Source organism: Mustela lutreola, chromosome 1 (assembly GCF_030435805.1).
Source record: "Mustela lutreola isolate mMusLut2 chromosome 1, mMusLut2.pri, whole genome shotgun sequence".
Taxonomy (NCBI): domain Eukaryota; kingdom Metazoa; phylum Chordata; class Mammalia; order Carnivora; family Mustelidae; genus Mustela; species Mustela lutreola.
The window spans coordinates 26,952,767-26,977,786 of NC_081290.1; the positions used below are offsets into that span (position 1 = coordinate 26,952,767).

A 25,020-nucleotide genomic window follows, 5' to 3' on the forward strand; every position below is an offset into this window, starting at 1 on the left:
ATCATGACCTGAGCCGAAGGCAGTCATCCAACCAACTGAGCCACCCAGGCGTCCCTAGTTTGGAAAACATCTTAAAAAAAGTTTGATCATCCGTCTGTTGACAAAGGCTGGGAGGAACATGAACTCTTACAACGCATGACAGTGCAAGTGTAAAGCCATTAACCACTCCAGAGCGCAATTCCGCAATATTTACCAAAATTAAAACTAGTTACTGACCCAGCAACTCCACTTACGGAAAGTTACCTTACAGATACATGTATACAAAGATGTTATTATTCAACAATATTTTCTGTAGTATTACTTACAGTATCAAAAGCCTGAGAACCACCACACATCTATTAATAAGGGCCTAATTAAATACTTCCTTGTTGAATGCTTTCCGCACAAAGAAATACTATGCCACCATTAAGACACATGAAGTAGAGCCATCAGCAGAAATGGGGAACAATCTCCAAGGTTTTCTAAGTGAAAAGAGCAGGTGCAGAGCGGCAGGCTACAAAAATAAAAAGGCGGGTGACGGGTCATGTAATAATGGGAGTCATATCACAGACACATAATAATGTTTGTCAATTTAACTGTATAGACTGGAGGAAAATTATCTGAGAGGAGCCCAACATTCCACTTGAAAAAGCATGGTGCCTGGACCGAGCACAGGCTGAGTGGCCCAGCCCAATCACTTCTCAGTGTGGCACTGCTCTGGCTTCTAGGGAACCCTCAGAAACGCGGTATCAGGAACCGCAAAAACTCTTGTTTACGGCACAGCTTATCACTTAGCAGCTTTAGAGAAAAGACGGCCCACAGCTCCTGATGGTGAGCTTAATGAATGCCTGAAGGTATGAAGCCAACGTTTCAAAGGCATGTCCAGCTTCTAACTATCCAGGGCTCTGCACAGCGACAGAGCTGACCCTGCCCATCCATGAGTGTGGAAGAGGAGGAAGCCTTCCCATCTCGTCTACCTCAAAGACCCAACATAAGACGAGGAGTAACTGAAAAGGAAAGGAGGTCATCCCTAGACAGGTAAAGAAGAGGGATGGGGATTTGCTAGGACCACCCCACCACTCTGTGGGGCTGGTTCTCTCTGGACAGTTGGCCATACCTAAGGGACACCCAAGTCCTGAACTGGGGCTATACACTGACAAATGACTACGTGTCTGCCTGTTGTAAGAACAGCAAAAACAATGGGAAGAAAACAGATGTTTCTGCAAACGTTGGCCAGGGACTAACATGTTCCATGTTTGGCAGTTAATCTGATTTCTTTACACAGGACTCGAAGGCTTCATTTCAGCTACCAGAAGAACTTCCCCAAACATCAAGCCACCAGCCAAATGGCCCCACTGGGTCCGACAGTGATGGTGGTAAGAGGATGACATAACAGGAAAAAAGTAAGGCAAGCAGTCAATTAGAAATCACTCGAGATGATTTAATTAGCCTCTGAGAGCCAACACACACATTAAGTACTTCAGAACAATAGTATTTAGGAGATGGCAGCAAGTCTGTCCTTTTGTTCTCCAACAAGCTAGTTTGTAGATTAAAAATGTCCAGTTTTATCTAATTTCTAACTGCAAAATTAATGAAAAGCTTTCTCTTCATGCTGACTTTATGGTAAAATTTCCACCTTGGAAATTATTATCTGTGAGAACAGATAATAATTAGAGAATCTGTGATTCTCTAAGCCCTTGTACCAAATCTCAATTAAATCAATACATGTCAATTTTTAAAGTTACTACGTTTCTTAGATTAAAAAATCTAGATTACTAGGTAGATTGCTAGAACTGATTAGTAAACCAATATTTCCACATACCACGCATATCATCACAAAATACCATTGCTTAACAGGTTAAAAAATTTTAACTTAAGAGACCAGGAGGCTACTCAGAAGAACTTCCCCAAAAAAGCTTACACGTTCTTCCAAATATATACACAGTAGTGGATCTCTCCCTAACCCTTAGCTTTTCTTGGAATTTTGACTCTGGCATATCAATTTACCTAGGTGAAATGACCCACGTTTTCTAATTCAAACTTGGTATCTTCTCACATAATATGTATACTCAATCTTCTACTGAAGAGATTTAAAGTTCACATAAACACTTGTTAAGTTAAAACAACGGTTAGGACACAGAAACATACACACACACACAAATATGCAAGAAATGTGGCTAAAAAGCCAAGTCGATATTTGCGATGAGTATTTCTTTACACAAAATGGACTTTTTCTTATGGTAGCTAATCAGGATGCTAATTACTTAAAGGATTTTGTTGTTGCCTTAGTAAATGACAGCACATTTGAATTTTACGACCCTGCTTAAATTTTATAAGCTGTAAGTCTCAGGCAAAGAGAGGGCTTTACAACCTGTAATTTTTTTTTTTAAGATTTTATTCATTATTTATTGCTTCCCACTGAGCCCCAATGTGGGGCTCGATCTCAGAACCCTGGGACCTGAGCCGAAGACAGACACTTAATGACTGAGCCACCCAGGTGCCCTACAACCTACTTTTAAAGTGTTTTCAAGTGCTAAGTCAACAGAGCAGACAAACCTTTAAAAAAATATCCCCTCACTTATTTTTCAAATGTTAACACTTCTGATATTGGGACGTGTTCACAACTGATGCATATCAGTTTACTTAGCAACATGTTTTTCTTTCTTAGTGATGATATAAAACATAACTTCTATTGGTGTCTTAGAACTGAAGCACGCTAATAAATATTTTAGGATAATATTCTGAATTCGGTCTCCTGGGCTTCAGTGTGATTTCACATTTCAAGACTATTTCTTTTCCTTCAGAAATCGAGAACTAAAAGCCTTACCACTGCTCCACAAAAGGATACTAACAGTAGCTCTCTGTAACTGAGTACAGCTATTTGGAGAACCAGAATCAAGGGCAGCACTCCCTCTTCCCCAACAGGCCTTCTCGGGCCCAACTCACTCTTATGCCTCTTACCATTCAGTCCAGAAAACACTCTGCCAACCTCGGCCCAGTCACCATCAGGAAATTTCCTTCATAAAGCTGGTGAAATATTCTTTTCTGTGTCTATGACTAGTAGTCTATGGGCCTCATCAAGCAAATACTCTGTATTGGCCCTGCTGTCCCTAAACCTTTAGAGCAGGCTGAGTAATTTATTAAGATCCCTGAACTAGATCATATTAAAATAACAAATATAAGGACAGAAATCCATGTAATGAGCTAAAAGCTCTTTAGAAAAAGTAAAGCGTTGGGGGGAGTTGGGGGAGGACAGAGGCATAGAAATGTTAAGGATAAAGAAAAGTTTTAAGAAAAAGTGTTAAGCCTTCATTTCCAGTTGTCTTTAAGAGCATGGGCACCAGCAATCTTGCCAAGAAGAGTCTGAATGAGAGGGATGATCTCTTGAGATCTCTTCTAGATCATAAATTCATTTAGGAGCTAAGACATATTTGTTAAATCGGAGGCTAATGCAATATTAGACTGCATGGTTAATGAGCCAGGACACTTGTATGAGTATCGTTTTTCATTTTAGTGTAAGAGAGATGATGTAGGAACAGGAAAAAATGTTCAACAATACCATGATGATAAGAATTAAGAAAAAATAATTAAGTGTATAAAGTAACTTCTAATTAAAATTTTTAAGGACATATTTAGGGCCTTTATATACTAAAAAGTAATCCCCGTGTTAAATCTGATCAGAAGTGGAAAAGCTATAAAAAATTCTTGATCATTACAACCTACTCAAAACCCTGATGAATAATGAATTATTCAAAGATCTGGACAAACTCTACATTGGGCTGGAACGCCTACAGAGGGGAACAGATAGACTGTGACTCAGTCTCCCAACTGATCTCCCACTGAAGGCACACAGGCCCATACCACTTTTTAAATATCTAGCCTAATTACTTTATTATAACCAGGACTTTCAGATACAAGAACGTAAACAAGAAAAAAATGACTAACCAGTCACACCATACCAACTGCAATGAAAAAATTTTGCTTCGAAATCAAATTAGATTGGAACTTGTTGCCTAGATTGCTTCATAAAACTAACACACACCGTTACGTTTTTACTGTTGTTTTATTTGTCAAGGGATAAAAGAGGTAAGGAAAATAGTCAACTGATTTGCCCACCTTAATAGGCTACACTTACATTTTCTGGTTCGACACCAATGTCTTCACAGAATTTCTCCATGCCTTCAGGGCCTACGACATCATCAGTACCTGTGATGAAATGAAACCTTATATAAATTTAATCTTACCAGGTACACTATTACTCCTATAGTAGTGTTATACAGTTAAAATATGATTAAAGGAAACTAAAATCAAGTAACACTTACAGGCCATAATCCTTTCTGAAAAAAAGAAGTCACCAAGTATAAACTATAAAATATTCTGGAATTTCCATTACTTTTAAAAGAATTCGGCTCTGCACAATGATTTAAGTCAGTTTATTGCCACGTCTTCCAACCTGAGGACACAGGCTACACATAATTTGCGTCTCAAGATAAGGCTACCTGAGTTCAACTCCTTCTCTTTCAAGGAGCTCACAGCTCTATCTTATTTTGGTCATAATTTCAATATATACAATAATCTCCAGAAACCCAACAGGAACCACATAACATTCTTTACAAAATTAACTGGGAAATAACATAATTGCTTCTCTTCCGTAGGAGAAAAGCAAGCAGTCTTTCTGTTCTTGATAAGGCAATAAAGCCTCTTTCTTCCCACTCTGGCTTCAGCTTTGTTTCCTCCTAAAAGCACTGCCTACATGTTCTATCTCTACTTTATCTCCCATTCATTCTTCAACCACTGCAATTTAGTTTCTGCTCCTCTCTCTCTATTGAAATGCTTCTTGCCAAGGTCACCAACGACACCGTCACTGCCAAATCTAACAGACAGCCGGTTTTTATCTGAACTCTCCGTGCTATCTGAAACTTTGGAGTTCTTTCTTCACAAAGTTTGCCTCCTCCCACAGTTTCTGGAAGTACCCTCTCTCATCTGGTTTTCCTCCTCCTTCTCTTTTGGCCTCTTCATGGGTTCCTTTGCTTTCTCCCAACTTGTTAAATTTGATGTGTAGAGTTCCATCTTGAAAGCTTTCCTAGTCCATTCTATACCCTCTGCCAAGGAAGTTGCAAGGGCGCTCAAGCTCTCGGGTCCACGCTTTCCCTCTTAGCTTGGGACTGTCTACCACGTCCTGTCGGACGGCCACAGCTGAACTCATCTTCTGCCCTGAGCCACCTCCTGCATTTCATTTTCAGCCACCACCTCACTGACCAGATCATCTCTCCATGCCACGCCTGCTCACCCTCCCATAGTCCCTCTCAGCTGGTGGCCCCACCAGAAAACAGAAACCTGGGAGTCATCCTGGACTTCTCCCTTCTTCTACACGCTCCACGTCCGGTCAACTAGCAGGTGCAATGCCAATTTTGCCTTCCAAATATTTCTGAGGGGCTCCTATCCTGTACTAGCCTGTTCAGGCTTTATTCTCCCACGCAGATGACCACAGCAGTCTCCTTGGGATCTCCTGAATTCCACAGCCCCGCACCCCCCGACCTACCCTGCGCACAGCCACCTAAAGGAGCCATCCCAGACATAACCCCATGCTGGCTTCACGCCCTTCAGTGGCTCCCCACTCCCCGAGGATGAGGTCCAAAGTTCGGCATATCCCATAAGGTTCTCTACGATGTAGAGCCTCCCTTCCTCTTCAGCCTCCCATCTCTCCACCTTCAGCTCAAGTTTCTTAGAAAGAAATGAATCAATAAGCAGTCCTCAATGAATGAAAACTGAGCCGCAGAAACACTTACCTGTGGTTTGCTCCGCACACACGTCCTGCCACACACCTAACACCAGACTGTTCTCTGTGGCCTCAGCTCGCCCTCCTCTCCCCCTTCCCAGCGTCAGCTGGCCGGCTTGTTCAGTCCTGAAGACTGAAACCAGACAGGGAGTCCTCCACTCCCCCCCATCCCCCCCTGCAGAGACTGGGAGGGGGAGTCCTCTGTGACCCCGCCACTCCAGGAGCATCTTCCCACATGCGGCCCATCTGCTTTAAGTCCCGGCTCCTGTGTCTTTCCCTCAGGATTCCTCCAAAGTAAGAGTTACTGTATTTCCAGGGGACCCTCAGCACCCCACCTGGCACGGAGCAGGTGCTTTTAGAAAGCGTACTGAATGAATGAGTGAAGAGTGGAATACAGGAGTCGCTCTACAATCTCTGCACAGCCCCCTAGATCTAGCAAGCCCTGCAGAATCCCACCATCTTCATAGCTCTGTTTCATCCAGGTAACATTGACCTGACACACGGTGGACCTTTGCTAAAGACGGAAAATACATGGGCCCTGCCCTCCAGGAAGGAAGACAGAGCATAGCATAATTCCTTTTTTTTTTCTTCTTTTTTATTCTTTTTTTTTTTTTTTTAAAGTAATCTGTACACCCAACGTGGGCTTGAACTCACAATCCGGAGATCAAGAGTTGCCTGCTTAACCACCCAAGCCAGCCAGGAGTAATTTCAACACAAAATAATGATATACAGAGGCGCCTAGGGGGGCAGGATCCACAGAGCACGCGACGCTCTATCTTGGGGCTGTGGTCCAAGTGCTACGTTGGATGTAGAGATTATTTTAAAAAAAAAAAAAAACTAAAAAAAAAAATAATTAAACAACAATAAATGTATAAGGTTGCTGTCCTCAACATAAAATGAATATTGAAATCACCTTGAGGGCTTGTTGGAAAGTTTTATGTCATTTCCCTGCTTCGAAGCCTTGGCTCCCCGCAAGTCAAACCCAGGCCCTTCCCTTCTAACACAAGTTACTGGCCACCGCAAATACTTTCTCTGCATGTTGTTATTCTCCTTTGCATCACAAATGTGCTGTTTGGTTACAAAATGTTTTGTTTCACATATTCAAATCTGTTCCCCTTTTCGGGGATTTTCTTTTTTTCTCCTTTTATTTTACAGGTTTTTCTACATAGTCCTAATTTACTTATCTTGATGACTGGGGGGAAAGTTCTTGTTCAAACAAAAATTTAAATACTGAAATCTTTAAATAATACTTAAACAATAAGACAATAATAAAAGTTATTATCCAAATAAAAGAACTGCATTTTTAATCCGGTTATGTTTTGCTACATTAACACACACACGATACCAAAGTTCATGTCAAAGTGAAAGTGAAAAAAAATTAGAAAGCAAGTTTCCCCTCCAACCCTTCCCTACTCCTCAGAGACAATCATTTATTAAACAGTCCTTTAAATAGCCTTCCCAAAATAAGTTGCTTATAGAATTCTACAGGCATGGAATAGGTCCATGTTTATTTGCTGTTTCTGTTCGTCCATGAAATTCTCTGTGGCTTTCCAGGGAGAATCTGATCATTTCATCTCCAGCCAATGTTCGTGTTTGCCTGCTCCTTTCCAATGACTTGTTCCCCATTCTTTCCATCTCTTGTCTAACAGCACTGGCTCATCATTCCCAAAACTTGGGCAAATAAGCATCGCCAGGGGTGAGCACTCTTATCTCTCTTCACTCAAATGAAAACACATTCAGCATTTTACCACCTGCACGCTCTGCCTTTGAGGGTGTGGACACCGACACATGGGCAGCACGTAAATATTCTGCAAATGACACAGGAATACAGCCACATGGGAAAATGCTCCAGTAGACAAAGTCAGGGCAAAGTAGACTATAAAGGAAAAGGTGTTTTCTCCCTTTCCTACCAGACGGGCACAGGACCTCTCAGACCTTCCTGCTCAGACTTAGGTATGCGCAAATACACGATGAAATCACTTATCAGTTTGCTGACACACAAGGGTTCATGCTAGGCCTGTAAATCCTGCCCCTCGCATACCTGGTGGTCTGCCAGGCGAGGGCCCACACATGCGCTCTGCTAGTGGCCTGTCTTCCATCACCTCCCTGCACGGAAGCGTGTGTACGAATCACTGTCCTGGCCATGGTTCTACTACTGTAAAGATTCCAGCAACAAGATCCAAGAAGAATTCTTCTTGTGATGAAATATCCACCCGTTCCTATTATGCTAAGAGGTTTTGTTCTTAGGAACGGATGCCCTTTTTTGGTATCTACTGGGAGGACCCCTTGAGAGGTAGTTGCAGATGTGGAAAAAAAAAGTTACTTTATAATTCATTTAAAATTCCCATCTTTGGTTTCCATTCCTCCCAACTGGAAACGGCTCTTCTGCCATAACCTTGAGCCTTGAGCCTTGCAAGGTGCCTCTTTTTCCCCAGGCCTGCGCACAGGCACTTGGTGGGTCCCAGCTAACTTTCCTACCTTGTCCAACCTCCAGCCTTGGCCACTGACACCTCTCTCTGCCAGCATTCGGCCCAAAGACGATGCTTCTCAGGTCTGTCTGTTGGCCTGAGTGCACCCCAGAGCCTGGCACCCAGCAGGCCCTAAGGGGAGGTTTGCTGACATATACTGTGTGTCTGTTATGTTAAGTTCTCCACGGTTCTTCCTTTCCTCCAGATTCTACGTGATGCCGTTGTCCTATTACCTACAATACTTGCCTCTGTTGTTTCTAAAGAGCAAGTTTTAACCATATGCCTTGCAGGGGCATGACTCTGCCCAAAGTAGTATTTTATCCTAAAAACCGTAAACTATAGCTTGTCAATCAACATTATTTAAAAGATACCCATAATTCCGCTACTTAAAACAATTTTTCTCTTTTAGCCATGGTCTTCTTTCTCGTGCATGCACTGAGATTTAGTTGTAATCACGCTACTCGTTGGGATCAGAAATTTATCAATTCATGCACAGAATTCAGCCATCTTAACTTCGTCATAAGAACTGAGAATTCTTCATTCTGAATACAGAACTGGCTGACATGAAGTGGTTAGAGGTGAAGCATGAAGGAGATGATTTTTAAAAGTTGTATCGAAAATCCTAAGCTGTGGATTGCCCTGGTAACAAGCTAGTGGAGATATATTTGGAAGACAGATATACTGACAACGCTCTAAAAAAAAAAGTAGTCCCCCCCCTTTCCCCACCATCCTAAGCAGGGGCCCCTCATAAATATATTTAACCTTTTTCATGGTGGCCTCAGGCCCTCAGGGGAAAGTTTCCATAATGCCACGACGCTGCATCCCCGAGGCAAACGAGGCCACACTGTCCCCTGCGTTACCCGTAGCCTCTGTTCCCCTGCTGACAGATCACTTGGTCACTTAGCATCTGCTCCTGCTCCTTAATCTCACTTTGGTAAACCCAAACACAATCCTGTCATAGAACTTAATCCAAAACAGAAACTAAGGAGTCAGGACTTGGGAGAACTTCTATGATTTACATATATGTGAGCTTCCTTGGAACTCTGACTTCGACAATGGCACATGTTTGGCTTAATTCCTTATTCTTAGATAGACTTCAGAAAGTAGACGTTATCGGGTCAATTGCTCAGGTAACACTGGTTATTTTTCATCCTAATGGAAAGAGCTGGGACTCCTGTTGCAGATGGAGGTCTGCCATGGGCAGTGGGGGGCAGGGTAAGGAGTGGAATGAACTCTGGGAAGAAGGGAAGAGGCACCCCAGGGAGACGACTACACCACGAAGGCCCCTACCGCCCCTCTACCCACCCCAGATGAGAGTGCAAGGAGTCAAGCCCATGCCAGTTGCTCTTTCTCAAGGAAACAGAACTCACCACAGGTGCTAAAGCCTGCCTCTTGCTAGCTGGCGCCCCAATCCCCTCTCCTGCCCTACCGCAGCCCTGCCTGCCCCCCCCCACCCCAGACTCATCCCACAGCACAACCTGACAGTTACCCTGGGTCATGTCACCATTTGCTTTTCTTGAATAATGACCTACAGCCTTTATTCATGTGCTTGGGATATTAGAAGGGAAAGCAGGTATCAGCTGGAGCTCCTCATTAGACCCAATTTCAAGCCATTTTCCCTACCAACACAGGAAAAGAAGACAAAATGGGGGAAGGGAGTAAAAACAGGGATGGCCGCACCCACAAAGACTGTTTGCAGAGATGAACTGCAAGGAACCACCCGGCAGGGATTTCAAGGAACCTAAAGAATGTGGCTTAATCTTTATCCCAAATGTCACCTTCCTGAGCCAGAGAAAAGCCAACAACAAGGAAAACTGTAGCCTGCCCTTTTTAAAGGACACAGAAATGTGGCCATACCATGAAAAAATGATGTTTGCTTGGAAAGACACACACACACACACACATCAAAATAGCTATGCTCTGATGGCAGAATTAGGTGTACTTTTTGTCTGTTTAAAAGACAAAACTTTTGGGGCGCCTGGGTGGCTCAGTGGGTTAAAAGACAAAACTTTTTCCTTTTCATAACCTACGTCCATAAAAATCAATGTGAACCAAGACAAGAAAGCAAAAAAACTTCATAGCCAAAGTAATATAAATATGAAAAGACCACATTCAGCACCCAAGTATCAAACACCTGGCAAAGGGCCAACCGCTTTTCCTAGGAATACAAAATGTCTTTGAGAGATTCACTTTCTCTCGATGTAACATGGAAACACATACATTCTAATACTATGTATTTGTACTAAGGTCCATGCCCTGCAAACAAAATCCGGCTCCAACTAGTTCAAGCAATGAAGGAGAATTCATTAAAAAGATATGGGAGTAGCTCGGCAAAATCCAAAGACCTGCAGGGAAACAGGATCATGTCCTTTCAAGTCTACCACCCAGGAGAGAAAATGCGCTTCTCCTAGCTTCAATCTGAAACTCCCTGGGAACTTGATCTGATTGGCCTGGCCTCAGTTACCTGCCAGCTCCTGGAATAACTTCTGTGGCCAAAGGGACAAGGTTCTTACCAGAAAACGAACAGGGTGAGGTAGGGGATGGGGTGCAGGGGGTGGGGGTGGGGGGTAGATCAGTCCAACAGGAGGACACGTAATAAAAGGGTATGTGAACCAGTTAGCAAAAGGTCGTGGGTCAGTACAAAGAAGGCTATTAAGCTAATGACGAGGCTTCTAAGCTGACCAGCAAGAGCTGTCAGATGGCAGAGCGGAGAGGAAACCCTCCAAGCAGAGGGACGCGGTGCATCCGGGAGTGGTCTTTTAACCTGGGGGGAGCACGGAGTTTGCAGCAGGAGGCAAGGCTGGAACGGAATGGTAGGGAATGTCATGTCCGATCTGCTCAGTTTTTTGTTTTTGTTTTGTTTTTTTTTAAGTAAGACCACAGGAGGTCCATGAAACCTAGTTGGGAGCAGAGAGAGAGGACAGGAAAATCGGTCTGAAAGGGGCTGAAATTGTCAAACGCGCAGGCTAGGAGAGGGCCAGAAACACCGCAAAGAGGAAGGGGAGAAGAGCCTTCAGCTCAGACTTGTCTGGAAATACTCCTTTTCTTTTTACCCTGCACACAGCCACAGTGACAAGCCACCCTGGATTTCAGTCTGATATTATCCGACCAGTTATTGTGAGCTGCAAACACAGGACGGAATTTGAGACACTTTAAATGACAAAACAAACATTTTCTGCCAAATGATCTTTCAAAATAGACACTTAATATAAGAAATTCCATTGCACATAAGGGTTCAAAGCAGCAAAGTTTATTTTAACTTTGATGTACAAACCAAAGAGTCACCCGCTACCAGCATTCTAAGTAGGTTTCCTAGCAATCCCGAGTATTTCTCCCAAGTGTATTCATCTTTTCAGTTCCCTTCTAGTGTTCTGAATTCTTTGGCTTAGCTGCTGGCTATAAATAGGACATTTGGTGACTTGTTTCGACTATGTTCCCTCTCTCAAACAGGAAGAGACGGCACACATACCACATTAGAAAAGTACACATTTTTAAATTCTTCACTCTTTCCTAAGGCAGTCCTTCCTCTCATGAGGGATAGTCCCAAATCTGAACGAGGACCTACCTGCATATTCGTAGAACCACTCTAAGCATCTCTTACTTGAAAAGGCTTCTTCTTCCGTCTTTATTCTGGTTGAATCATATTTCCTATACATGCTAGAAATGGAGAAAGGAGTCTGAAATTATTTAAAGATGCGGAGTTTCTTTTAAGTGGCAGACAGTTTTTTCCTCTTTTACCCAAACCAGACATCTATTCAACCAGTATTTCCAGTATATTTTAAACATTTTGCTTCCTGCACGTGGACGTTTCAGCTTTTATAACTACACTTTTAAACACAGTCAGACTCAAAGCAGAATTAAATGGTAAATACTTGATACAGGTTTTGCTCTGATTAACAAGTACTCAGTAAGGACTGATTTAATATACTCCCCTCTACCTCATGAGCCAGAACCACCTACAGAAGGATATAGTGAGACGCAGCCAGAACTGGCTAAAGTGTTTCCTCCCAGCAATGACCCTACAACTCACTCCTGTCTCTGCATTAAATTCTCCTTTCAGGTCTTACAAATCAGGGTGGGCAGAGAATGCAGTCTAAGGAAGAACCCATCAGTATTGGACACATCAAGGGAATATTAAGCAAATAAAAAGAAACATAAAATTATGTCCAAGCATCTAAGGGGAAAAAACCTCAGAAGAGAGAATACAGGAGCCTGGCTTCGGCCCCTCTCCTGTTGTGCCCCACTGGTATGGAAACACCCAGCATAAGCTGCAGAACCAAGTCACGAAGCCCAGCAGCCTACTCCTGCAACACGGACTCCGCAGGAGTTCTGCATTTTGTGATGACTGGGACCTAAGAACCAAGATGTGTCCCATCTGGGGAAGGGAGAGAAAGCCAAGATCTTTAAAGTAGTCCTTTCAACAGAAAATTTCTGACTATATACCTTTTCTTTTCCTCATTTATATATAAATTGCCTAAACACGTATGTGTATGCATATATATATATGTCAACACTTAAGAATATAGTTTTAATTTACATATTATATTTTACAAAGATCATACACAAGTATATTTTAGTAAAAATTTATTCATGACCTAGACATTCACCAGAGTATCTGTATATACCGATTAGAGTTTCTGGGTTTTCATACCGAGCATGGCTATAGGGTATCAAGATACTGAAACAGCAAACCCCCCAGTTTTGTATTTCTTCTATAGACCATACTACCCAGAAACAAAGGTGGGACCGGCCAACGGTTCAGAGAGCTTCCAATCCTGGGCTGAGACATTCTCAGCTCACGAACTGTAACCGATCAACATGGAGACCTACAGAGGACCCTGCCATGTTTGAACCGCTTTGAAGTACTCTACATAAAAAAGGACAATTGAGTACTATTTGGTAAATAAAAGATACCAATACATGTGATTATATGAATGAATCTCCGAAACAACATGCTAAGTCAAAGAAGCGTGAAACGCCCAGGAAAGGCCAATCTGTACACGGCCGCTAAATGGGGCGTTGTAGGCATCTGGGGGTGAGAACGGGGTTGGGGGTGGGGGACTGTGAATGGGTCTCAGGTATCTCATTGGGGAGGTGGACATCTTCTAAAACTGGTTTGTGTGATGGTTGCATTAACCCTTAACTACTTGGTAAAAATCACTGAACTGTACGCTTAACGTGGATGAGCGCTACGGTATGTAAATAAAGTCGGTGTTTTTTTTTTTTTAAAGACCAAGAATGAAACTCAGCCAAAGCTACAGACCCCTATCCCTTCGGTGGCCAGTGAAATGCTATCCTATTGGCAAGAGGACATCACACCCTCCCGCAATGCAGCTACCAGTTTCTAAGCAGCTTTCTCATATGGAGTTATCCCAGCGAGTGGTGAGCAGGAACGAGGGCTGTGGATGCAGTCACAAACTCCATGTGACTCTCAGCATGTAACAGCTCCATGACCAGAGCATCAATACCACCAAAGAAGTATCAAGTGCCTGTCTTCCCAAAGCTGAAAATCACTGGTTGAAGCCTTGCTGGTGATTGTCTTAGTCACTGCTACCTTCTTACAGATCACATTTGCTGCTCATCTGGGCTAGGATGAGGGATGCCATTTTCAGAGTCGAGTTCTCTATCCTTCCAAATGAGGCAGAGCATATTAAGTACCATGGCAAGAAAACAACAGAAAGATCTCATCTAAATCCCCTTGGTTCACAGATGTGAATATTCGGGCCCATGAGTGAAGTAACCTACAGAGCCAGAATGGAGGAAAGTGGAAAAAAGGCAGAAAAGATTGAAATTATGATGTCTATTCCCAACGACTCACGAAAATCCAGGTGAAAGATTAAAGATGCCTAAGATAAACAAGTCTACTGACTTTCAGAGTGACCAAAACCACTTCTCCAAAAGAGAAGTGGTTTGCAGGGTCTTATTTTTCACGGTTTCTAAGGAAATTCTCACTCATCTGAGACTGGTCTGCCTGGCTAACACTCCAAGCAGGCTAAGAGTGGCCAGACCCCCGGTGCCCCCCCAGCCACTTGGCCCTGGGGGCCCTCATGAAAGCAATTATGGATTCCTGTGATTGTGTTTGGTGAGACCCTCTTAGAGGACAGATACATACCAATCCTGTGGTCCTCAACGGGCACAGACGGCAAGCCCTTGAAAGGAAAGAAAGAGACTCTACACCAGTTTTGGTGGCTCAACGGACCGAGATAAAAGTTCAATTTCTAAGAACTCGACTTACCTAATTTGGATTTCATTCATAAACCCACACGTAAAATAAATATCCCAAGATAATTACACTCTGAAAGTGTGCCTCTTTGATACACGTCATCGTGTCTGATCTACTGGCTCTGCGACATACCCATCGTGTCTACTTTTCTTGGCGGATAAGTCATCTCCAGACGCGGGTCTTCTCTTTTTCCTCGGCGGCATCACTTTACTAAAGCAGTCTGAAGAGCTGCACGAGCGCAGGCTTCCTAGGGACAAAGGGTCACAGGGCACAACAGCCAGTTTAGCCACATCCTACGTCCCCAGAACGCGCCACCCACCAAATTAAGAACATCCGTGGCTTGTACTGTAAAGGGTTTTGATGTTATTTGTAAATGTTCTAAGGTGAAAAAAAAGGTTTTTGGTTCCTCTTTGGGAAAATGTTTCCGTCAAGAAATAAACCTAGAAAATGACACAAGTAAGTTAATATCCCCCCGCCCCAAAAAAACACATTAGAAACGGAAGTTATCATGATCTCCATTTACTCTCCAAAAACACGAACGTAAATCATCAAAGCTTTCGGTCTCTTTCATAGGTCAGTGTTCCTTCAAAAGGAGCTGCACTGCTATCTCATTTGTGTATTTCATTAGGCAAGGTCAGAGCAACCAGTAACCTTGAATCTAAAACACTAACAAGTACATTAGTCCCAATACTATTAAGCTTCAAGCGATAGCTGATATCAGAGAAACAAGATTTAGATTTTTTGGACAGAAGCCTGACAGAATCTTGAGCAAAATTTCCATACTAATTTTTAGTCTGCTTCTGCCACTTTTGGTCAGGATTTTCAGAAGCAAACCTTCATTTGGTAAAAGATACTAAAGTGTACTAACAGATGATCCCAATAGGGAACATGTACAGGGACCTCACGGTCAGCCAGGCCCAGTTTCTAACACTTACACGATGTCTTCACTTGTTAACCTCCTACCCGGCGGCTTATGAAAAGAGAATCCTCACTACTGCCTACACCAATAAGAGAATGGGGGGCAGGGAGAGCTTAGGTTAAAAGGCAAAATTGGAGTTCAAACCCAGACAGTCTTGCTTTGGACTGTCTAAAGCCATTACAACTTACAAAACAATTATAAGATAATTAAAATGTGTCCATCCTGGCACAGGTGCTACTGGATATGCCATCTGGGTCCCACACTAACCCTGAATGTCAATCTGGCAAGGTAGAGATTGTTATCTCTGCTCGACAGATGGGAAAAACCAAAGCTTGGACATTCAAGTGGTTTTCCAAGGTCCCCAAAGCGTTGAGGGGTGAATTCAGGACCCCCATGTCTCTCTTCCTGCCACTAGTCCCTTGGTAGAAGGCCCTGGGCTCTCCCTGAGTCAGAGGGACAAGAGGGAGCTTAAGAACGGTGCTGGTGTTTGAATGATCTGTGTTCAGTGAGTAAGTTTATGCAGCTTGGTCCATCACTGACCTATTCTGGTTCACCATTTTAAGAGCAAGAACTATGATGCCTCCCTCTCAGGACTTTCGTGAAGAAACACACGCCTTGGAAGTGCTTCGCTGCCAAGCGCTGTGTGTAGAGAGATGGTGGGGGTATAAACAGACACACGTTCTAATGGCAGGGATGCCCGCACTGCTCAGGGGGACCCCAGTACCCCTGTGTAGGCATTGCTAGAATCCCCATTTTCACAGATGAAGAAACTGAAGAAGAGCGATTAAGTCCCAGCCAGAAAGCAGCAGGTGAAGTGGATGATGGAAGCCAAGCAGCTCCACAGCGAAGTCCCCGCGCTCAGCCACTACTCAGTATCGCCTCCCTGAGGCCGTCCCAGCAGAGATGGAGAAGCAGAGAACTCGGGACAGAGCCCCAGGTGAGTGTGGATGTGTCAGAGCTGAGAAAGACCCAGGCAGGGAGAAATACTCGGAAAGGAAAAAGCGTTGTGCTCTACAAGCCAAAGGAGGAGAGCGGGTTTGGAGGTGTGGTCCAGGGCAGCCGAGGTCAGCTCAGGAAGGAGCGAAGGCCCCCACGAAGACCCCCACCAGACTGAGGGATGAAGGGCCCACAGCAGCAGTGGGCAGGGGCAAGGGTGGAGGCCAGGCTGTGGAGGGCCTGGCTGCAGAGGGATGCGGGTGAGGGAGCCCGCACAGGGCACAAAAGAGCTCTTTCTAGAAACCTGCTCTGAGGGCAGGGAGAGAGCTGTCCATAGCTACAGGTCACAGCCCCAGGAAGAGCGCTGATCAGGACTGGAACCTAAATCCCAGTTCACAGTGAGCCTCACAAATGGAGCTAGGTTCCCAGGGTGCCGTGCTTCAGGCACAGATCGGCTGAGAGCACCTCTTCTGTCATAAGCCACGACCACAGCCCGAACGGGGCGGCTGCCCAGTGCCAGGCACTGAGCAATGCATGAGCTCCTCCTCCTGCCTCCTCTCTAGCTCGGAAGCAGACCCCAGACAGGGCGAAAAAGACAACCCGCAGTCACCCTTTTCCAGCTCCCGCCCAGATCCTGTGCAAGGATGCCAACGGAGAGTTTTCGGAGACAAAAGGCGGACAGTATCTCGGACCCCAGCAACAGCAGCGGCAACTGGAAGAGGAAGGTGGGGAAAGAGCCTCCCACCACCGCACACCCCGTCTTCCCTACAGAATGGTCATGTTTATAAATAACACTAAAGCGTACAAAAAGGTCGAAAGAGTTTCACAGTGACCCAAGCTTTTAAAAAAAAAAAAAAAGAAAGAGAAAAGGGAAAGATTTATTCTTGTTCCATGAATGCTTTGGGGTAAGGTCTGCAGAGTGTAATAGTGTGCCCCGCCTGGCTGGAAAGCCGGCCACAGGGCTTGGAAACAACAGTGTGTCCAAGGAACAGCGCGTGTTGGCGAGGACGTGGGGCTAACAAGACCATCGTGCACTGCTGGTGGGCAGACAAGCTGGTGCAGCCACTCTGGAAAACAGTACAGAGGTCTCCCCAAAAATTGAAAATAGGAATACCTATGACCCAGCAATTCTGCTGCTGGGTCTTTATACCCAAGAAAAACAAAAACACTAATTTGAAAAGACTATATGGACTCCAATGCTAGGTGCAGCATTATTTACAACAGCTCAGAACGGAAACAATTTTAGTGGCCAGCAATAGATGAATGGATAAAGAAGAGGTGGGGCACACATACAGTGGAATATTATTCGGCCATTAAAAAACAATCAAGTCTTGCCATATGCAACAACACAGATGACCTGGAGAGTATTATATTAAGTGAAGTAAGGCAGAAAAAGACAAACACCGTCTGATTTCACTTATATACGTAGAGTCTAAAAAAAAAAAAAAAGAAAGAAAAAAGAAAAAACAAACAAACAGAAACAGACTCATAAATAACAAAGAACAATTTGGTGGCTGACAGAGGGGATGTGGGCTGGGGGGATGGGCAAAATAAGAAAATAAGTGAAAGGGATTAAGAGATACAAACTTCCACTTATAGGTAAGTCACAGGGATGCAAAGTAGAGCACAGGGAATAGAGTCGATAATATTGTAATAACCTTATAGGGTGAGCGATGGTAAGGATGCTTTTCCTGGGGAGCCCCACGTACTGTACAGAATTATCCAATCAGTATGTGGTACACCTGAAACTAATACAACATCATATGTCAACTACACTTCAATTTAAAAAAAGAAAGGAAGGAAGGAAGAGTGGTCTGTCTTAAACCTCAAAGCTCATTTTCCCCTCCTTGATGTCTATTTATAAAGAGAAGTCAGGGCGCCTAGGTGACACAGTCCGTTAAGCATCGGACTCTTGATTTCAGCTCAGGTCATGACCGCAGGGTCATGAGATCGAGCACTGCCTCCATTTTAAGATTCTCTCCCTCTCCTCCTGCCCTTCCCTGCCCTTCCCTGCCCCCTTCCACTCTGCTCACTTTCCTTCTCCCTCTTAAAAAAAAAAAAAAAAGTCATTTCCATCCAGTACTGGGGATGGGTTGGTTCTGAGCACCTCATGTGGCAATAACCACCCCTTTACACCAGGGTCTGCAGAACACGGAGGAGAACGCACCATATCCCCTCAGCCCACGAACAATGCACACTGCTTAAAATGATGTCTCCACCAACATTCACCAATGAAAGTTAAGCCACTAGCTCCTCTGCGATCTGCTTCCTCGCAGACACACTGGCACAACGTCTGGCTTTCGCTGAGGCCTCCTTTTCAAGGGTATCCTATTTTCGGTAAACACACAAACATCTTAGGCTCACTTGTTCAACTTTCTCTTATTTTCTTCCTTATTGTTGAATGTTTTCTGTGAAAAGTTCCACAAATCACTCTTTTTTTGGGTGGTTGTATAAAATGCACTCCTATTTGAGCCCCAATTTGGCATTTTATTCTTTGATTAAAATGTTTATCTTCTAACTCAGCTTTTGCTTAGACCGCTCCACTCTAATGACCAGCATAGGCGAGTGGCTGCCTGGGGCCATCTTTCACCAAGAAACAACGTCTGTTCACCTTCCCAGCGCCCTCACTGGCTCGCTGACCCATTCACCCCACCCCAGAGGAAAGACATGTCAAACTCATCCCCCAGTGTAGATACAAAGGCCACACAGCATAGCTCCAGAGGTAGAACCCTAGAACCCGTAATGTCCGGGAAAAGTTTCAGGCTACATGAAGCAATTTTTTAATGCTGAGGAAAGCAAGCTTACTTACAATACACTTTGCCACAGGAACCAAATCAACAAAATACACAACTCAAGGCTTATGTGCTCCAAACCTGCTCCCCTTCCCCCGACCCCGACAGAGCTCCAGGGAGTCTACCTGAGCAAGGGCAACACCGAGTGTTTTTAAGTGCACACACAAAGGTACACGCTGGCTTGGAGGGCCCCATCTGGTTCACCTGTGCATACACAGCAGCTGATACAGTATCTTAGTACAATAATAAGATACATACATTACTGAGAATCCTACAGTAGGCTCTCAATAAATAAGTGTTCCTAAAACATGTGTAAATCAAATTCTATTTAAAAAGTCAGTACAGGGGCACCTGGGTGGCTCAGTGGGTTAAGCCTTTGCCTTCGGCTCAGGTCCTGATCTCAGGGTCCTGGGATCAAACCCTACACTGGGCTCTCTGCTCAGTAGGGAATCTGCTTCCTATCCATCCCCCACCCCAACCCCTGCCTGCCTCTCTGCCTACTTGTGGTCTCTGTCTGTCAAATAAATTAAAAAAAAAAAAAAAAGGAAGTTTCCTCAGTGCCTTTCCAGATATTTAAAATACCAATGAATAGACAGTCTTATCATCATTTCAGATTTTTTTTTTCCGTTTGTCAATAAAATAAGCACTCAACTATAAGTCGTCTGGCAAGTAAGACTATTTTTTAAACAAAAAATATTCGAGAATGTTTGCTTTTTTTTTTTTAAGATTTAATGTATTTATTTGACAGAGAGAGATACAGCGAAAGAGGGAACAGCAGGCTCCCTGCCAAGCAAGGAGTCAGACATAGGGCTTGGTCTCAGGACTCTGGGATCATGACCTGGGCCAAAGGCAGATACTTAACGACTGAGCCACCCAGATGCCCTGAGAATGTTTGCTTCTTAAAATACCTCTGTAATGTCTTTTATAATAAAAATTATAATCACTTAAATGAATATTTTATAAATTTGTATTTATTTGTATCATTAAAATTTGGCTTTACTGACTTGGAATTTGTATCACTTAATCCACTTCAATTAAACTTTAAACTAGAAAAACAACTTAAAAAAAAGGTTATGAAATGTTGTCTACTTCAAATAATGTACTATTTTATCCCCAAGAAGTAGCTATGGAAGTACAATCAATGTGACATTATCGATCAAGGCAAAATGTAAAGGCGGACATTTTAAAGAATAACTCTGAAGCATTTTTAAAGTTATCCTCACAAGTCTGAGAGATATTATTACCATCCCAATTCTACAGATGAGAAAACTGACCTATAGAGTTGAGCACCCAAAAGTTCCTAAGTGCTTAACAAAGAAAAAGCAACTTCCATAGATGAAGTTCCTAAGTGCTTAACAAAGAAAAAGCAACTTCCATAGATGAAGTTCCTAAGTGCTTAACAAAGAAAAAGCAACTTCCATAGAGGAACTTTAAGAAATCCCAAAATTCATTTGAAATGATCACAGGTATAAGTTTTCATTCTTTGCCAATCATCCAAGAGAAAGCACTGAATGAAAAAGATTTTAAAGATCCATCTTATATCATGAGAAATATTTGCCACACAGGAAAGAAATGCCTTTTGATAATAGTAATAATAATAAAGAAAGAGGAAGGGGGGGAGAAGAATCTCAACTAACAATCACAAACTCTGACATTCTTTAATATTATCTTGATGTCCTGGTGTTCAGTCTCAGTATTTCTACACTAGATGGACAGTCTGAAATCTACCCTGATGCTGGTGTGTGTGTGTTTGTGTGTGTGTGTGTATAGTCCTTAAGAGGGCAAGAAAAACTGCTTATATTTTTTACCCAAGGGTTATAACTTGAGTTCAGGTTCACTTATTTTTGATTTAGTGTTAGAAGAACTTCGGATCACTAAACTGGATCCAAAGTGATCTCAGGTATTAAATAGAACAAATGAAATCTTCTATTCACTGCCTATATTTTCAAATAAATCGGGTAGTTGGTGAAGTCTTTTCACATTAAACAATCAGAAATACTGCCAACATCCTGCCAGCTTATTTATTTTAATAGTTGGTCCCACAAAATCTATTTTAAATAGCAACTCGAGTTCACCTGGATCAGACCAAAGGCTGTTTAATGACTATCCTGCTTGCTATTTTGAGGATAATTTGGCTAAACTTATTACTTTTTTTTTTTTTTAAGATTTTATTTATTTACCTGATAGATAAAGTGCACAAACACAAGAAGGCAGAGCAGCAGGCAGAGAGAGAGAGGAAGGGAAGCAGGCTCTCCGCTGAGCAGGGAGCCCAATGTGGGGCTCGATCCCAGAACCCTGAGATCATGACCTGAGATGAAGGCAGAGGCTTTACCCACTGAGCCACCCAGGCACCCCACTTTTTTTTTTTTAAGATTGTATTTATTTGAGAGTGTGTGCACGAGAGGGAGAAGTAGATGCCCCACTGAGTAGGGAGACTGATGCAGGGCTAGATCCCAGCAACACTGGGATCATGACCTGAGCCTAAGGCAGACACTTAACCAACTGAACACCCAGGCATCCCTAAACCTGTTATTCTTAATAAACAGTATCCAAGTAGGTGCTCCACTGCCTTTTCTTTTTTAATGTTTTTGTTTGGGGGCCTCAAGAGATCCATAAAATCAGAGAATTTGTCTGACTTTTCCTAACAGCGTAAATGCATGTTCTAAAGCAAAAAAAATCATTTTATTGAGTTTATTATAACCTTGTTTCACTTAATAACATACACAGCTCATTCTGCCACTTCAGTACTTTTCACATGGCTGTTTCGCCTCACTTGTCACTGAACAATGTCACAAAGACATAGTGATTTCGGTTGATAAACAGATCACATTTCAAAACACCTTTCTAGTACCTAATATTTTCTTTCATGTCCTTGAACAGTTCATTGAACTACTTGCTTGCCTGAGTGAAACTATTTGGGTCTAAATGGGAAACTTTTCCCCTATTTAAGATAAGAAAATTTTGCCGTTCCTTTCTAAATACGGACTTCTGACATTTGTCATCTTTCTCCTCATTCATTGTTTTTGTCCCTTCCATTTGGCTTTTCTTATTCATTCCCTAATCTGGATTTGGAGCTACTTGTCCAAGATGAACTCTGTCTGTCTCTCTTTTTCTTTTTTTGGTGGGAGGAAGACTGAAAGCAGCAAAGGAAAGTGTGAGAAGAGACAGAGCAGGAAGACAGCAGCCTCTCTTGGACTTAGGACCGGCTCCTCCATGTACAGTTCCTTATAGAGACTGCTGAGACCACGGCTGAGCCAAAAAGATTCAAAGCAGCATCACGGTGATTAATGTTCTCGGATTTCCAAACATAGCAGATTTAATGTTTCATTTTTAAAGCACACTCTGTCGGGTATGGTAATCACAAGTGATGCTATAACCAAATAGGGAAATGCTAATGAAATGGACTATTCAAAGAAATTACTAATGCTAATTGACACTGACGGGCACGTACGAGGTACCAGGCATTGCACCAGCACGTTACATACCACACAGCACACACATCCTCTGTCCCCAAGGGTGAGAGAGGAGGCATGAGGACAGATACATTTTCCACTTTCATTTTCTTAATTATAGTTTCCAGTTTTTAAATTGCCACATTCAGGTTAAATATTTAGACATAAAATTACTATAGTAACAATATTCATTTAAATCTAAAGTTCAGAATTAACTACATAATGTACAAAATTCAGAACTTAAGAGGTTTTAATCACTTCTGCTAAAGAAGAGACAACCTCAAGGCTGTACCAACACAAAATTCAGTTTTCATTCAAAATTGCGTGAACTCAGAAGTTTAAAAAACTCCTCAGAGCCCACCAATATATCAGTTCAGAATTGGAGAGAAACGTGCTTTACTTCTAAACTATTAAAGCTGGCCCTGAAAATTTTATTTCAGCATAATTGAGAGTAGCCGAGTCAAAGAGACTTAAATGTGTATCAGTAGGAGGCTGCAGAAATATTATGATAGATCTATGAACTTTAAAAATGCAGAGACATGAAAATATAGAGCAGATGCTTTATAAATGTGCTACTAGAAAAAGATCGAGATGCACTGAGTGACAAACATAAGAGGCACATATAAATATATACTGTTGAGGGGGGATACCATCATCATTGGGGAGACAAACAAGAATGGAAGAGTTACCCCTAGAGAGTCAAATGCAGACTGCTAACAGGGGATGACAGCTGGGGTAATAAAATGGAAAAGAAACTTTCATTTTTTTAGTTTACACCTTTTCGACATTTCTTTTAAAACCATGTGCAAACATTGTTTTCAAAATGTACTAAGCAAATTGCATTTGATTGCCCTTGAGTTGATTTACTGACACAGAAAGATCAGGTGAAGAGAACCTCTGTGGCCTGGCCTTCTAGAACACTCCTAGCATAGACTCTGCCCCCCACCCCCACCACCCACCACCTCTCTCACTCCTTGCCCTGGAAGGAGAAGTGTCTGATCTAATTAGTGGTCCAGGGAGAAGAGCTGAGCAGAGGGGCCCAGCCCCATTCTGAACTCCCTTTCAGACTGGTCTGCTGGCAGACGCTCGCACTCCTCCGCTGTCATAACTGGCAGGCTGGGTGTGGGGGGGGCGCACAGCAGGTGCGCCCGCCTGGGCTCGTCTGGCTGTGGCAGCGACTGGCGGCGACTGGGCGTCAGGCTATCTCCCTCAGGTGAAATACAGAAAAGCCGCCGCCTTCTCGCCACACACCAGAGCTGTGTTCTCCAACAAAACTGTTACTTCAATCTCCATCTTACACCTCATTTTCAACTGGTTCTGAACCAATCTGGAGGAGAAGGGAGGAGAGTTCTAAATCCCCAAACCTCCAAGATATACCATTAAATGAAAAAAAAAAAGCAAGATACTGTATAATATGTCCATTATGATTTTAGAGATGCTAAATTTTTAAAGTACTATAAAAGTATATGCATACATAGACTGTCTGAAAGAACACATATTAAACAGCATAACGGGGGAAGGCTGGACTGGGAGACGAGAAGGACTGTCACTTTTTATTCCATTCGCTTTTGTGCTGTTCAAAATTCACCAACAAGCCTGGACTCCTGTGGTCATTTTCAAAAACTTTAAAATACATTTTAATGATTTTTGCTGGGAGATGTAGTAACCACAGATCAAGTCCAAGCTTCTGTGAACCTTCAGATTAGCAACAGTTTGGGGAAGTGGTTCTCAAAGGGTGGTCTTCTGACCAGCTGCACCAGCATCATCTGAGACCTTGTTAGAAATGCACACTGTAGGGATGCCTGGGTGGCTCAGTGGGTTAAAGCCTCTGCCTTCGGCTTGGGTCATGATCCCAGTGTCCTGGGATGGAACCCCCCCCCCCCCACATCGGGCTCTCTGCTCAGCAGGGAGCCTGCTTCCTCCTCTCTCTGCCTGCTTCTCTGGCTGTCAAATAAATAAATAAAATCTTAAAAAAAAAAGAAAGAAAGAAAGAAATGCACGCTCTGGGGCCCCAGCCCCAGTCTACAGAATCAGAAACTCTGGGGGAGGAGATTAGCAATCTGTTTTAACATGCCCTCCCTGGAGGGTTATAAGCTAGCTAAAGTTTAAGAACTACAGGACTAGAGAGCTGTTTGTAATTATTTATTTCCATTTTCCAATTCATAAATCCTCAAGACCTATACAACACATACATCCAACACTCTACTCATCTATCCAATGATCAGTCATCTCAATTCTGAATAATAACCATTGTGGGATACTTTTTGAACCACATCACCGTAGTAAGTTTTTAATATAAACTAAAATACTTGAGTAAAAAAACAGTACTGTGAAACCGCTAGGGAGGATTCCCAGCCCCTTTAAAGAGACTGAATTACTCTGACAGAAGCCAGAGCCCCACAACAGATAGGCTGCTGGGAGGGAGCTATAACATGGCTTCCCTCAGACACCCTAAGAAACACCTCAACCAAG

The 25,020-nt window shown here is 43.1% G+C and overlaps 1 protein-coding gene across 7 annotated transcripts in view; it reads right to left on the reverse strand.

Annotated features, from left to right (window-relative positions):
• The window catches only part of DCUN1D4 (defective in cullin neddylation 1 domain containing 4), an 80,468-nt gene that overhangs the window by 25,097 nt on the left and 30,351 nt on the right, over nt 1–25,020 (reverse strand). For all 7 annotated transcript variants that reach the window (XR_009350796.1, XM_059161707.1, XM_059161716.1 and 4 more), the window contains 3 exons: nt 14,582–14,696; nt 11,792–11,883; nt 4,115–4,185 (listed from right to left, as the gene is read on the reverse strand). Coding sequence is in view for 6 of the 7 variants with exons in the window: in XM_059161707.1 (XP_059017690.1) it covers nt 4,115–4,185; nt 11,792–11,883; nt 14,582–14,696 (278 nt within the window). In the remaining variant the exon portion in view is untranslated. The remainder of the gene's footprint in view (nt 1–4,114; nt 4,186–11,791; nt 11,884–14,581; nt 14,697–25,020) is intronic.